The 16,435-nt window shown below is 35.1% G+C and overlaps 1 protein-coding gene across 1 annotated transcript in view; it reads right to left on the bottom strand.

Moving 5' to 3' along the window:
- LOC140166882 (uncharacterized) overlaps positions 1-16,435 on the bottom strand; it is a 107,243-nt gene that overhangs the window by 81,309 nt on the left and 9,499 nt on the right. Inside the window, 13 exon segments of the mRNA XM_072190368.1 lie at positions 466-582; positions 1,331-1,441; positions 2,487-2,600; positions 4,116-4,223; positions 5,905-6,018; positions 7,685-7,798; positions 8,522-8,641; positions 10,127-10,237; positions 11,045-11,164; positions 12,072-12,191; positions 12,785-13,141; positions 13,931-14,050; positions 15,385-15,495. Coding sequence (XP_072046469.1) covers positions 466-582; positions 1,331-1,441; positions 2,487-2,600; positions 4,116-4,223; positions 5,905-6,018; positions 7,685-7,798; positions 8,522-8,641; positions 10,127-10,237; positions 11,045-11,164; positions 12,072-12,191; positions 12,785-13,141; positions 13,931-14,050; positions 15,385-15,495 — 1,737 coding nt within the window.

Raw genomic sequence — 16,435 nt, 5'->3', positions numbered from 1 at the left:
AAATCACATGGCCTGTCACATGCTACTATCATGATGATGTAAACAAAGCAATTTTGACTGAATGAAATCAAAACATTTGAATCAAAACATTGGAGGGAAAATAAAAACAAAACAAATGCATATAAAACCATAATTTTACATAGCTAAGATGGAAATAATAAATTGCCACAAATGATGGATAAAACATAATTTGAAATGAAACCAAAAGTAAAGGGGGGTTCTTGACGCCGGTTACACGAATATAGAATAAGGCTCGCTAACCCTAACCCTTATTCTATATTCAGACTAGAGAACCTTCGGATTAGCAAACTTAATTTGGTTTTCGGACAAGCAACCCTTCGGACCAGAGAACCTTCAGACTAGCGACCCTTCGGACTAGAGAGAAGTCACAGTCAAATGAAATGTCTGAGATGATCCACAACCCTGGCAACCATCATTACTCAAAAATATTTGTCCAAGACTTACCAACTTCACAGTTATTGCCTAGATAGCCTACTTGGCAGTCACAACTGTATGCATCATTGGCAATAAGAAGATTGCATGTGCCATTATATTGGCATGGATTGCTGAAACAACGATCAACTGAAAAAAAATTTAAAAACAACAAAATATCAGATTTGGAATCAAAACATGTTAATCATCACATCGTCTGCTCCAATGAAATGAGACAACAAGACTAGCTAATTAGTAAAGCTGGTAACACTTTGCTCTTTATTTTCTTACTTTAAGGACTTCACATTTTCAAGGACTTAACCATTCTTGATTTGAACCAGTGACATTAGGTACAACATCTAATTTGGTCCAATAGCACTATCGGTGCGTAGGTACTGATGGCTCTTTCTATCATGCCTTTAAGATGAGCATAGTACTTTGTTTTTTTATTTAAATGAAAAACGATAACACTATGCAAATGTTCATGTTGTATATGCTTGATGCAATTTATTAAATTACCAGGGTATGATAGAAAGAGTCACTAGTACTTTACCGAAAGTGCTATAGGACCAAATTAGATGTGTTTCCTTATGTCCAAAGGATAAACAAATGATTATGTTTTGTTGCTGTTTTTTCCACACATGCAGCACTCAAAATAAGCATAAAGAGCCAATTTGGTCTCAAGGTTGAAAAACAAACGGTTGAAACATGAAACACTTGGGGAAAAAATTTCTCTTTTTCAAAAGGAATAATGAAAATGATACATTTGAAGAATTCAGTTTAGAGCTTGCCTTGCTGACTTAATCTTTGGGTCTTAAAATTTCAACAGATCTTGCAGGCAAGGTCCTAGATAGGATTTGACAAGTGCCCATTACTTTTTAAAAGTTTTGGAACTTACCAATTTCACAATCAGTGCCCAGGAATCCATCTAAACAGCTGCATACATAGGCAGAATTAGTGAGGGCACATGGCGCATTGTTTTGACATGGACTGTTGAAGCATTCATCCACTGAAATGGCAATGATAAAATGAAACTATTAATCACAATATCATTATGAAGAACAGACAGAGAAACCAGGAAGGAGAGACAAAGAGACAGAAACAAAGAGAGTGCGAAAGAGAGAGAAAGTAAACAAAATGAAAGGACAGTAAGAGAAGGACAGAAGAAAGAGTGTGAGAAAGAAAAAGGAACATAAGGTGATGAATAAACAAACCTGCTGTATGGGTGTATGGACCTCTCAAGTTAGTATTGTTGGTTGGTCGGGCATTTTTTAGTCAAACTGGTCTGAGTGAGTGGGTCAAATTATTGTATCTTAGAAACTATTTAATATAACTGACATCTCTATAATTATATAGCATTGTTTCATTATTTCTCTTAAGCTTTATACTTGATTGTTTGTACAGAAAAGCAAACTGCAAAAACGCTCTGTGACCTTGTTTTTGCACATTGAACATTTTCTGCAAAAGGATTGAGTATAAATTCATCTTTACTTCAGCAGGTTACCATAGCAACAGTACTTTTTTACGACATGATATAACTGGGCATTAACAGCAGAGACAAAAAAATCATTTAGAAGCTGTTGACGAGGAAGCGCCCAGAAAGTGATTAACCTCCCTGCTGAAGCTGGCCCTTGATCTAATGGCTGGAATTTAGGCAGGAAGAGAATTCCATAATTGGGCTGTAGATGGCAGGAATGATCTTTCATGGCTGACAAGGTGTGATCTTGGGACTTCCACTGCTAGGTCATGGGATCTCACAGACCGTCGCAACCTGGGGTCATGGACAAGGATGTCTGGCATCAGCTGGCATAATAACTCAGGGACCTCCTTGTAAAACATACGATGGAAGAGGGTGGCTGCTCCAACTGCCCTGCGGTGGCTCAATGGCTGAATACGATGATCTTCATACTCATTCATTGGCAGACCAATGACACGCTTAGCTCTATTTTAGATGAAGTCAAGCTGAGCTAGTGAGGTGGGAGTTGCACCAGTCCAAACACTGCTAGCTTATTCCATTTTTGATTGTATCATGGCCTTGTAGATAATGGACTTACCTCTTTCACAGTTATGTCCCACAAAGCCACTGGGGCATGTACATGTGTGTGTATTCAAATCTGTTATGGAACACACACCGGTGTTCTGACATGGTGAACTAAAGCATGGATCCACTGAAATAGAAAAAGAAAAAAGTATAGTTCAAAATTACTGAAGTATAGTTATGTTTTGGTTTTGACCATTAATCATGAACATTTTTGTGATATTTTGAATAAATTTTTTTGGTAAACATTATATTTTGAAATACATTTTCCTTAACGATTTTTCTCTGACCGAGCTTGAATTATATCATATTTCAGCTTGGAACATATCGTCATCATGATTTTTGAGTAATACAAATCCCAGTTTGTGCTAAATTTGCCCTTTGGTTTATGCCAACTGATCAGGTAGATATTATTGCATTTTACATTACGTTTCACTACCTGGAGAGAATTGATCAACAATTTAATTCCCTCCTGAGGTTCATATCTATCAATGAGTTGACCAGATCACAAGGATGTCATTATAGCTAGAGGCTGTATATAACACAAATGGGTCAATGAGTTACATAAAAATGACCTTGTGTGGTATTTGGTTCCCAGGAAGTGAGTTTTGCCTGAGGCAATTTGTGGTTAAATGTTGATCCCTCATTACAAGAGTTATTACCGTCGATTAGGTTGAAAAATGAGGTGAGATATTATCAAATCTCTCCAGGTAACAAAACGTAATGATAATATTGCATTAGGGGCTTCACAGACTATGACAGTTTATACTAATCTGGTATATATCTATGTACGACAATAAAACAAAATAACCTGACAATATTACAGATTTAAACTGCATCAGTGTGGAAAGAAAATATAAACAAACAATAAACACTTTAATTGAGAAAGGTTCTCTTTCAGATCCAATAAAATGATACTCACGCAGAAATATTTCAATTCCTATCAGGAATCTTGTTCATTCTGGTACTGGTGTTTCTAGATGTATTTAGAACCGGTAACCACAGACGAGAAAGAAACAGACCGTGTGCAATCAGTCAAAATCTCAGTATCTCCCAATAGTGAGGGCTGATTGATCCATGAAATGCGACAGGCGAGACTGCTATGCAATTACCGCATATTTTCACGGCCTATTGCTTAATCGTGAAAGCACGCAATGCTGACGTGATTGTTAGACACAGCACGATCGAACAATCGGCCCTCATGAATATGCGAGAACTCGCATCATACAATACACAGGGACTTTGGCTGATTGCACATGGTCTGTTTCTTTCTCGTCTGTGCCGGTTAACACTTCTCTCTGGTTTTGATGACGTCCCCAAACTTTCTTGGTGCCAGCTAAATTTGGATCAGAAGTAGGGGAAAATACACCATAAACAAGGAAAAAGGGACTTACAGACTGGACAAAATTTATGACCAGGTCATAAATACTCGCACCAAGAAAGTTTGGTGACGTCATCAAAACCAGACAGAAGTGTTGCCAGTTCTAAAACATCTAGAAACGCCAGTACCAGAGTGAACAAAATTCCTGATAGGAATTGAAAGAGGCCTATTTCTATGTGAGTATCATTTTATTGGATCTGAAAAGATGAACGATCCTGATGAATCTGTTTCAAGAAGAAAAACCATACAAACAAACAAACATACCGATATGACAATTTTGTCTGATCCATCCATCAAAGCAGGCACAGGTATAGCCAGGATTTGTGTTTGTGCAGATCCCATTCGCACAAGGGTTGCTGAGGCAAGCATTCTCTGTTAGGAAATTATAACAACCAAATTAGAAAATTAGTAGTGGATTTATCACTAACAGTTTCTTTAAGTAAGGTGTCATTTTCAAGCTAAAAAGCAGCAGTTTATCCTAGTGTTTAAATCTCCATTTTCATTTCTGCCGCGAGGTGGTCTGTTTCGATGTGATGGGTCACAATTGATGTTAACGCTATTAGAATGTGTACAGAAACTGATGCGCACATTGCAAGCAGGGGGGGACAGGCACAGGGTCAGAGCCCTGATAAATAAGGATAAAAAAGAGAGAGTATGTAGAAAAATTGTTCAAATACAATGAAAATGGGGCGAATTTGACCACTCCATTTGGAAAATTTTCCAATGGGAAAAGCTTCCCGGCTCCGAAGGATGGCCACCATGAAAAAACTTGTGTCTACCTTACGTGGTCTCCCCTCTCAAAAACCTGGATCCTTGAATCTTGTAATGGAAATAAAAGGATTGATAAGGTATTAAATTGTGCTAACATATGGGAACATAATATAGATATATGAACCAGAGGGGATGGGGAATTTTCCCACAACCTCTTATTATTGGTCAAATTAATGAAAAATGAAATCCAAATTTTTGCACACTTTGCACTTATTTGTCTTGATAAAATATGTGGAATCTCAACAGAATAGCATTAAAATTAAACTCAATGACAATGTAGGCAATATCCCCCGCTCAGAAAGGTTAAGTACTACTTCACTGAATATCAGGGTGTATCTAAAAGTAGGATAGGAGAAAGACAGAGAAGATTTATTGGTGATCCCATGATGCAAGTGAAACATCCGGGTATTTGAGAACAAGTCTACTAGAAATTTCAATTGAATGAACATAGCTGTCAACAGCGTGATGATTCTCTGTGTACACTGTGTGATGAACGCCCATGTGTGCATAACGTGGAAGTGAATCAAACCATGCCAACTCACTCATGATTGGTTAGTATTTTCATTATTGTATCCATATGGTCATGTGTTCACATTGTACTTTGCAATACGCGCCATACAAAATCGGTCGCATCGCGCACAGCTGTTGCCATTAAATTGGAATTTTTATTCCTCAAAATGCATGAATCTTACACTAATAGATCATGTTGCCAACTTTTAATAAAACATACTGAAGCTGTTAGAGTCGAGTCCAAAGTTTTCCGTTTTACGGAAAACGGACACAAATCACGGAATCGGAGGTACAACACGGAAAATGACATTTTTGTATGATGTGACAAAATTGTTAAAAGATGAGAAATAAATGTTAAAAACAATCATGAGTTGTGTGTGTCAATTTTTATGATAAAAATACTGTTTAATAATACCAAAATAAATATATATTACCAAGGCAGGAACCCCTATATCCATCCAAACATCGTAACAGTCGGCTTATTATCTTGAGAATATTCCAATCAGAGCATATTGATCGTGATATTGAACACTTTATTGTGACATTAATATCATTCATAATCATTGTTTATGCATTTGAAGCTTTATTCTTGAAACATGGATTACAAATTTTACAACACAGATTACAACATGGAAAATGGATTTTAGAAAATGGTAAACTTCGGATGTTAGAGATCATTAAGAGAAAGATAGAAAATGATTTTGGAAAGGGTGTATGAGACAACAAATGTTTATGCGACACAGCGCGGAGAAATGTCTACCACTCTTCTTACCTATTTCACAATTGGTCCCTAGCCATCCTTGAACACAACCACAAAAATATGCTGTTAATCCTATGTTGGAACATGTTCCATTATTCTGGCATGGTGATGGTAAGCATTGGTCATCTGGAAGAAACAAATCACATTGCATCATTAGATATACATGTATAACCTTCCCATATGGTGATCGAATGAAGATAATACAAAAATTTGTCAAACATTTTCACTTTGCATGGGATATTCTCACCCGTAAAGGGAAGGGGTATGAACGTTTGGACAGTATTTATTGTGGGACATTAGAGCACATCAGACATATTGAATTGCATTCTGAATACGAAGAATGTCCTTCTGACAAATCATTAAAAATTGATATTTTTGATATTTAACAATACTTGAAGTAAACTTTATAAATCTGATGATTTATACTTAAAGTGTATGTAGGTGGGATGAAAAGCCGACGATCAATTGAAAAATTTGACCTTTCGTATTGAAGATATGGATTTTTTTTTCCCAAAACACAAAAAAAAATTAGGTCTTTTGGAGGAAAAAATCAATATCGTCAATATGAAAGGTCAAAATTTTCAATTGATCGCCAGCTTTTCCTCCCAGCTACATACACTTTAAGAATATATCATTAGATTAATAAAATTTACTTTGAGGACTGTTATATATCAAAAATTTGAAAAATATCAAATTTTCATAATTTGTCATAAAATTTGTATTATATCGTGATTTTCAAAAAATGAAAATTATTTGATATCAGAAAGACATGCTTTGTATTCAGAATACAATTCGACACGCCTGAGGTGCTCTTATGTCCCATAAAAATACTGTCTAAACGCTCAAAACGCTCATTCCAGATCCCTTAAATGACTACAATATGTATAAAATTCCAATTAATCTAGCCCATACATGTAGTTCCTGGAGTATGGACATCTTTATTTTGAAGAACAAAATAATGATAGAAATTGGTCATAAATGAAATTTCTATACTCATTAGTCTTCTTTCAGCGGTGACTGTATTTCCTTGAAAATAAGCTAGTTTTAAGGTTTTAATATTTTTGAAATGAGGTGGGTTTTTGAGAAGTGCCAGATGCTGAAACAATGAAAAGTAATCCATTCAGTGATTTAGGAAGTTTTTCTCATCATATCAGATAAATAAGATTATTGCACTTTAGAACATTGCCGACAACATTAGTCCAGGACACACCTTCAAACCATTTAGCTTCATTCAGGGTTGCAGCTTATGAACCATTTAACTCAATTCAGGGATGCAGCTTTATAAAGGTTAAGTACCCTATTCAACCGACATCTAGATTATCCATCACAACCAGGATTAGCTCCCTGGATTTCATACTGGGGTAAAGCGGGACAATTAGCAGTTTTAGTTCTTTGTCCTTTATGTTCTTTGTTCTGTAGGATTTCAGGCTAGCTCAACTGTTTTCCCCACAAGAACAAAATACTGACACTTTGGTGGCTTTAACACATGACATACGACCACACACCAGAGCCTAACTATACCTTGTCGACTGTACAACATTAATTAACCTCATGGGCACTACTCCTTTCTTACAGTGCCCCTAATTGATAATTACATGATTATATCATCTCAGTAACCAATCAAAATAGAGCTTTAGATTTCATTGCAATTATAAGCTTAATCCCTTTCAGCCCTACTGACTCTTCTTACCACATCCCTGATTGGCTCATTACATGATATAGCTCTCATTGTAACCAATCAAACAAGTTCATATAGTGTTAAAATTGTATTTTTGGCAGAGCGATACATTACCTATAGCACATGTGTCTCCAAGCCAGCCAACAGGACATGTACAATTGAATCCATCATCACCAAAATACGAGCATTCTCCACCATTAGCACATGGGTTTGTAAAGCAAAGGTCAACTGCAAAAATGGAAAGGTCAAAGATAAATTATGTAAGACCATCTGAATTCAAGATGAAATGATTTCAATTTTCTACACCTGTGGAAAATAAGTGTGCTTACATTTGAAATTACTTGGTACTCTAAAGGACCGTTCATACTACCACCCCATTTGTGATGTGTTGCTTTGCGATGCCGATATATCAATTACTTTTTGCCGCAACTCAACGCAACCCGTCACATTTCCAAGTTAAAATGTATTTAACTTCATTGCGATATCGCATGCAGTAGTTTGCAGTACGATGCAGTGCGGCAACGTAACGCATCGCAAAGCAACGCATATGAAATGGGGTGGTAGTATGAACGGACCTTAAGTCAGTTATCATTAGGATTTAGTCTTTCCCTGGAGAAGTCCTTTTTCAGCAATTGCCATCTTCCAAGGAATGGCACTCCAAGATGGCACTCCAAGTCTGTGCGCTTTTTTAATATAATTTATCTGTACCAAGGTCTGTGTAAAGAATGGTATACATTGTATATCATAAAAGTATTTGTGTAGAGAATGATTTTATTTATATCAACAAAAGTTATTAAAATATCAAGGATTTACTGCAAGAAAGCCTATCTGTTAGCTGCCCTATAAACATTTCACAATTTCTGCACTCAATACTATACACATGTCACTCGGCAGCCATTGTAGATGGCACTTTCTTGCATTATACATTATTGGGTTCTAAACTGTACCTACCTATTTCACAATTAGTTCCTCTAAACCCTCCTGGGCATGTACAGTTGTAATTACTTGTCCCAGGGAAGTTGAAACAAACTGCTCCATTCTGGCATGGGTCATTGACAACACATACGTTAACTGTAAAGAAAAATAATAGAAGATTATTTATAGGTCAATAAATATGTATCACTTGTAGGTAGTGAAATTGTACAAAATAATGCACATGTACTGAGATGTTGATGCATCTATTACACAAGCCCACAGGGATAGTGCATTAGATGCATCAACATCCTAGTACAAGTGTATTATTTTGTGCAATTTCTTGAGCAACAAGTGATATGCATTTATTAATCTAATACATGATTTTTGCTATTTTTTTATCAAAATACAAGCAAATATAAATGCATTAAAACACAAGACAAAATGAACACATCCAAAAGCACTGCGCATAGTATGCACCTGTGTATTAAACACAATAAAAGCATGGTTCGCAGTTGTCTAGCGTTTACTCTGATTGGTTCTCGCAGTCAAGTTAGCTCAATCGATAATATGCTCGACTATAGTGCAAGAGGTATGGTTCAAACTCTGGCGGTGCCTAGTCCGCTTTCGTGAAAAAAATTGAGTTATTTGTGGCATGTCTAGGGTGTGCGCTCTTGAAGCAGCAAAGTCCATGATTTGTTGTTAAATGGTTTATGGAATGATATGGGCTGTAAAGTGTGCTGAGGCTTGTGGATCAACATCTAGGTGTTGTGCCTGTGCATAACGCACTATAAATCACTGCGCTTTTTTTTTTTTATCTAAGAGTGCATGAAGACTCATATTGCATGACGACATTGCAACACTGTGTTGTCATGTGAGTGCACACCTGTAACTAGCAACCTCCTGATAAATAAAAATCAGTGTTTATAAAATGGAAAGTTACTCAATAAAAATAAATTAGTACAGGTTTGAAACACAATTAGGTCCTGATTCATACTTAGTCCTAGTTTAACACTGGCAATTTGATTGACTATCAATAATGAGTAGAATCTAGCTTACAAATATTTTACTAAGCTTTCGAAATGTATTATGTTTCAGAAAAACAGCTATTTTTGGAGCTGGTATGAGATAGATAGGCTATATAGGGTGATCTAGTCAGCACATTTCATTAGATTCACACTTTTTCCCCACAACACCTAAAAATTTTAGGTCTTTTGGTAACAAAATCTATATCTTCAATATGAAAGGTCAAAAGTTTCAAATGATGGTCGGCTTTTCCTCCCAGCTACATACATTTTAAGTACATATCACTGGATTTATAAAGTTTTCTTCGAGGTCTGTTAAATATCAAAAATAAGATATTGCAAATTTCAAAAAATCTAAATTATTTGATATCAGAAAGACATTCCTCGTATTCAGAATGCAATTTGGCGTGTCTGATGTGGACTCGGGTCCACAAAAAAATACTGTGCAAATGTTGCTATTCAATTCCTTAGGTCAATAAAATGATGTTTGATGTTTAAATTCATTGAAATCAATTCAGTTTTTGTATCATCAAAACCTTAGCATGTTTCAGGTATAACAACCATTTAAACTGGCAAACATCTAAACATTGGTGTGTAGAGGTATATATATAATACTTACTTATCTCACAATTAGTGCCAGAGTATCCAGTATTGCAGACACACACATAACCATTGGCTGTCACAACACATGTGCTGTTATGTTGGCATGGCTGGCTACCACATGAATTCTCTGAAATCACAAATATTTTTAAAAATTAGACAATTTTTTTTATATATTTCCATAATTGTTGCACCAAAAAATGAAATAAAAACAACACAGAGTAACTGAAATCAAATCAAATTGAATTAAGTCAAATTAAATCAAATACAACAAAATACAATGAAATAAAAAGAAAAAAACTAAAAAATTTGGGGAATGGTAAACCAAGTTTCATTAATTTATGATTTGTAGCTACTGCATGCCTCTTGTGGTGCATGACAGGTCCCAAAGTGGCACATGGAACTGAAAAAAAATTCATGTCGCTTCATATTTGAGAAATTGCACGAAAAGCTACCAGGGATTCCAAAACTTATCCTGAAAACATATCAATTTTGACATGAAAAAAAACACCAAAACAAACTAATTTTCTGGAATTTGAAAATATATCAAGGTAAATTTATCCAATTCTAGAAAATATTTGTAAACTTTGTAAAACACCAATGAAAAAAAACCACACTTTTTGGTGAAAATTTAGAAAAAGTACCTCAAGTCTCAAAACCATATTACTGAAACTTGTGACTCAAATTTAAACCTAAAAGGCTGAAAATGCTACCTAAATCGGCTGTGCATCCTCAAACTCATCTTGTCACTCATAATTCCCCTGAGAGTTTACTATAGATTTCAAAAGCCATGACTCTGGTACCCCATTTTAGCACCATAATCGAAAAACCTGGAAATCAAGTATGAAGACATACTTACCATGCAACAAGTAAAAAGCAACATAATTATTTGATGTACATGTAATAAATCGCAACTACAATAAAAGTGCATATTTACCCGTTTCACACAGTGTACCAGTCCAATCTGCAGTGCATGTGCATTCAAACTCTCCTATAGCTGTGTTACTACATGTGCCATCATTCAAGCATGGATCAGCTATAATACAGGGATCTCCCACTGGAGTAAACAATCACAGCAAACAAACACAGCAATAAAAACAGCAAATGTGAAAGTGCTACATAGCAAGCTACATACCTGTTTGGCCCAAAAGGGAGTTAATACTCATACAATATATAAAACACATTACATCTGGGTTTTTAGAATTGATGATTTACAGAACTTAAAACAGACCAATAAAACATTATGATATTTGCTAAACTGAACCTTGGACAAAATCAATAAACTAATTTCCAAGTGGAATATATCTCCACTTTACCTATTATTCTTTATTCTCTTTCTTAATATCCACTTCTTCCCTCAACATTTGCTTCCGGTGAATACCACATTGGATGTTTGGTGCCCCAAGGACATGGTTTTAAGCTATCAGCATTAAGATGACCTCTTGGGTCTGCTGTATTCAGCTATAATCCTGGCTATCCCCACAAACAAACTTCAATACTGAGATTCACATAATTGAAAAGGAAACATGACTATGTTAAATCATTTATTTCACTCAAACCTTTTGATCAGGGTTTCAGAATTAACATTAATATACAAAATGATCTCATTGAGGTTTTTCATAGTGACAAATTACAAATTACAATACACAACCCCTTTGTATTATTCCAAACAATGAGGGCAGTGTCATCTTTTTGTGTGCATACCCATTTTTGGCACTGTGAATGCATGCACTTTGGCAACTTGTGTAAGATACACACAATGTACATGTATTAATAATATAATGATGACAATTTACAGTGCACAGTTCCTTCATAAATATGCTTAAGGTGCAAAAAACAAATGATAAATATCTTACACTATTATACCGAAATAACAAGAATAATATTGTACATGCTGGGCCAGTTTAAATTCATCTGCTATTTGTCACTATGGAAAACATATAACATTATTAGTGACAATTTACCAATATTACACAGAGTGCCAATCCATCCCGCTGCACATACACAATCAAATTCCCCAATAGATGGGTTAACACAGGTAGCTCCATTTAGACATTGTGGGTCTAGTATACATGGATCTCCAACTACAGATACGAATACGGTGGTGCAAAGGTTGGTTAGTTTGCTGTGCTGGAAATAACTGTGTTAAATATTATAAGACTAGTGCATACATTTATGTAAGTGTCTACCATTTATATTCGCAGGTAATTAAATAACATACCTAGAAGAAAGTCAACAAGATGATTTTGTGTTTACAGGTAGAACACAAAAGCTCACACAAGTGAGCACTATCCATTTAGAGAATGTACTGGTCACAAACTACCTCCAATATCAAGAATTTTAAAGTCACAAATTATAATATGGTTGAATTTGACTACCTTCTGACCATTTTGAAGTATAGGACAGTTTTCAATAAATTAGTTGACTTGAAAATGCTATCTCGATATTTCTATATTTAGTAACTTTAAGTTATTTAGATGTTTTCATTGGAAACAAACTTATTCATTTTCTGAATTCACTGAGCTTTTTTCATTGAAAATATCAAAGGTTAAATCATATATTAATAGAAACACTTTGAATACTGTAGAAGGCTAAATCAATATAATGAATACTTGTAATTATTAAACATTTGAAAAAAATGTAGCAAAATGTTCTAATAAACAAATTATATGATTACCAATTTGACAGAGAGTTCCAGCCCATCCTGCTTCGCAAACACACTCAAACTCCCCTATAGCTGGGTTATGACATGTTGCATTATTCTTGCACTGTGGTTGTAATATACATGGGTCTCCTACAACGTTACATAGCGCACCTGCCCACCCAGGTGTGCACATACACTCAAATTCCCCAACAGCTGTGTTAACGCATACAGCGTCATTCTGGCACTGCGGTTGCAATATACAAGGATCTCCAACTAAGTCACATGACACACCGCCCTACCGGATGCGCTTACACTCAAATGCCCCTACTGATGGGTTCTGACATGTTGCCCCATTCATACACGGTTCTTGAAGTACACATGGATCACCCACTAATGACAATCAAAATATGATGTGCAGGAAACAATACAATTTAGTACAGTGTAAGTTAGTAAATACAACGATTATTCATGATCATCCGTGATGTGGTTACATATCTGATAACTGGATCTTGTACCTTTTGGAATGATAGAACATGTGGTAGACATTGTATGGTGATCATTTTGATTGGGGTTCAAATTCATATGTACACATTCCCTAAAACTGTTGTTACAAGTTCATTCATAATATACTTTTGCATCTGATATTGGTGTGTGTTTATAACAGAGTACTATAGTACATCTGTAATTTTCCATATGTGAACTTAATCAGCACCATTTTGTTCATAAATTGTTCCTAAAAACTTATAAAAGCATAATAAATGTTAATAATTCCAGTGTGTAGTTTGGTGTTCGACAGTACAATGCACTTGAATTTTAAAGCTGTGTTAATTAATCACCTAGCTTGTTGGCTAATTGATCATTTCAAACAAATTGGTAAATAAAACAACTCAACATTACATGTAGAGCTATTCAACCCTCTCAGTCAAAGCAAATATGAATGCTAAAAATTGTTTGTATTCATGTAAAAATTCACTATATCAGTAATATCCAGATCTTTTGGCAATGTACTTCTTAGTAGACGTGCACATTGCTACTGCACACATTGAACTGCGCAGCAACAATGTGGGCATCAATATTTTAAAATGTGCACACCGATGATGATGTATACCAGGATAAATTAGCAAAGGTTTTGGGGGTATTACTAAATGACCTATTATTAATAACAAAATGTATGATTACCCTTATCGCATATGGTACCAGCCCATTCTCTAGGGCAATCACATTCAAATTCACCAACTGCTGTGTTGTTGCAGACACCACCATTCTGACATGGAGCTTGAATTAAACATGGATCCCCAACTGGAGAAAACATTTCACAACAAACAAATAAAACATGGTGCAGTGCAGCAACACATTAATGTGCAAAAATTCAAAACAAAGTCACAAAAATCATTAGCAATACTGATATTGTCAATACTTTGCAATGATGGAACTGGTTGTTTGAAAATGTTTACTCTTATGCAAATTAATACATTTTAGTACAAATTTAATTTTTGTCTGGATACAAAATATCTCATAAAACAAAGAAACTACTCAAATCATACAATCTGTGATTGAGGTAATTTGGAAATTTACGCTTTTGTTCTTGTAAATAACTTAAATGACACATACGTAGCACAATTTTCAAGTTCAAACTTTATTTACAAAAGTTAAAATATGATTTTTGATAAAATTGCAATAAGGATTGTCAAATAGTTCACACTCTTGTATTCCAAAGTATTGTTGCAAGTTAGTTAAAACTTCTATCAATTCAAAAACAGTTTTTCACAAAATACGGTAACTTTATATGAATAACATATTAAAGGTGGGTGACCAAACTGCCTTCACTCCATCAAATTTGAGATTTCAGCACCCAAAGAATACTCATATTTTTCTCATAACCCCAATTATTGTTGGGCCTAAGATGCTTCCTTAAGATGGTACGAGCAACAAGCCCTATCCTCTATGGTGGTATACCACCCCAACATGTACTGTAAATGTGGTTATTTTTGCAAGGATTTTATTTTTGCATTTTTACGTGAATTTAACAACACACGAATATGTATGAAAGTCAGTTCAAAAATTAGCAAAATGCGGCGAATTAAACTCCACACAAAAAATAACCACTTCTACAGTATGTCCTGTTCTATGGGCCATTGTGGTCAAACATTTTAATTTAATTTCCAAACAACTGGAGCATTTTACCATGTTTACAACGTACCTCAAAATTGGGGGAAAAGATTGTTTTGATGACACACCATCAGGTATGATAGAAAACATCATCATCATCAATCTGAATATGGGCTAGTTCAGATGAGATCCATACACCCCCTATGGAAAACATGACTTTAATCTTCTACACAAGGAGTGTGAATTTCAAATGGGATTACCATACCTGAATGGGTGACTCCATTTGAAATCTACACTCCTGTGTGGGAGATGAAGGTCATATCTTCCATAGGGGTGTATGGATTGTAACTGGAACAGCCCAATTGAACCACCCACCTTTAAGCATACAAATTTGTTTGAATACTCCTGCAGACAATCAATGTGCAAAATCAATGTGCAAAAACAATGTGCAGTATTACTCAATTCACATGCAGTGTCACTCTTCTTTTTGGCTCACTATTTTTTGCTTCATCATAATCACTTACCTATTTCACAGTTAGTCCCTGTCCATCCATCTTGACATGAACATGTATATTCCGTCTCAGTACCGCTACACTGCCCATTATTTAAACAGGGTGCACTGTCACATGGATCCACTGTGGGAAGAAATATTAAATTCAAAAAAATGTTATTCCTCAAATATCATAATTAAAAGGTTACAAAAAAATGTTATTCCTCAAATATCATAATTAAAAGTTACAATTTTAAAATTTACACCCTCATCCCCCCACTTTTCACAAAAAATTTAAGACTTTTATATCACTGGAAACCTCTGGCTATATATTGTTTATGTACAAAATAATTCTTACAGATTAATTTATTTAGCAAAAATATTGTCAAATTTGTATTTCGTTCTGGTACACTAGAACAAAATTACGACACAGTGGCCTATGGAGCAGTGATTTATATTGCGCTATGCACAGGCGCAATGCCTAGACGTTGATCCACAAGCCTTAGCACACTTGTCGCTGACCACTATCATATAACTCCATAAACCATTAAACAACAACTCAGGGACATTTCACAATTGGCCTTCGCAACCAGGATCAGCTCCTCGAGTTTTGTACGGTTATAACAAAACAATTAGCAGTAAGTTCCTTGTCCCGTGCGTACTAAACCATCGGCTTTTGATATCAAAAAAATTAGGTCTTTTTGGGACAAAAATCTACATCTTCAAAATAAAAGGTCAACATTTTCAAATGATGGACAGCTCTTCCTCCCAGTTTACATACTCTTTAAGTACATATCATTAGATTTAAATAAATCCAAGTAAGGTAAATCATTAGATTTATAAAGTTTGAGGACTGTTAAATATCAAAGTTTTTAATGATTTGCCATAAATTTTTTATTATATCACAAATTTCAAAAAAATCAAAATTATTTGATATCAAAAGGACATTCCTCGTATTCAGAATGCAAATTGGTGTGTCTGATGTGCTCAGGTCCCACAAAAAATACTATACAAATGTTGCTATCCGATCACTTAAGTGCTGGTATATTATGTGTGGGGGTGTACATGTGAAACCATTCTTATTA

This window comes from Amphiura filiformis, chromosome 12 (genome assembly GCF_039555335.1).
Source record: "Amphiura filiformis chromosome 12, Afil_fr2py, whole genome shotgun sequence".
NCBI classification, from domain to species: Eukaryota; Metazoa; Echinodermata; class Ophiuroidea; order Amphilepidida; family Amphiuridae; genus Amphiura; species Amphiura filiformis.
The sequence above is the reverse complement of the archived record's forward strand: the minus strand, read 5'-3'. Positions and strand labels throughout refer to the sequence as shown.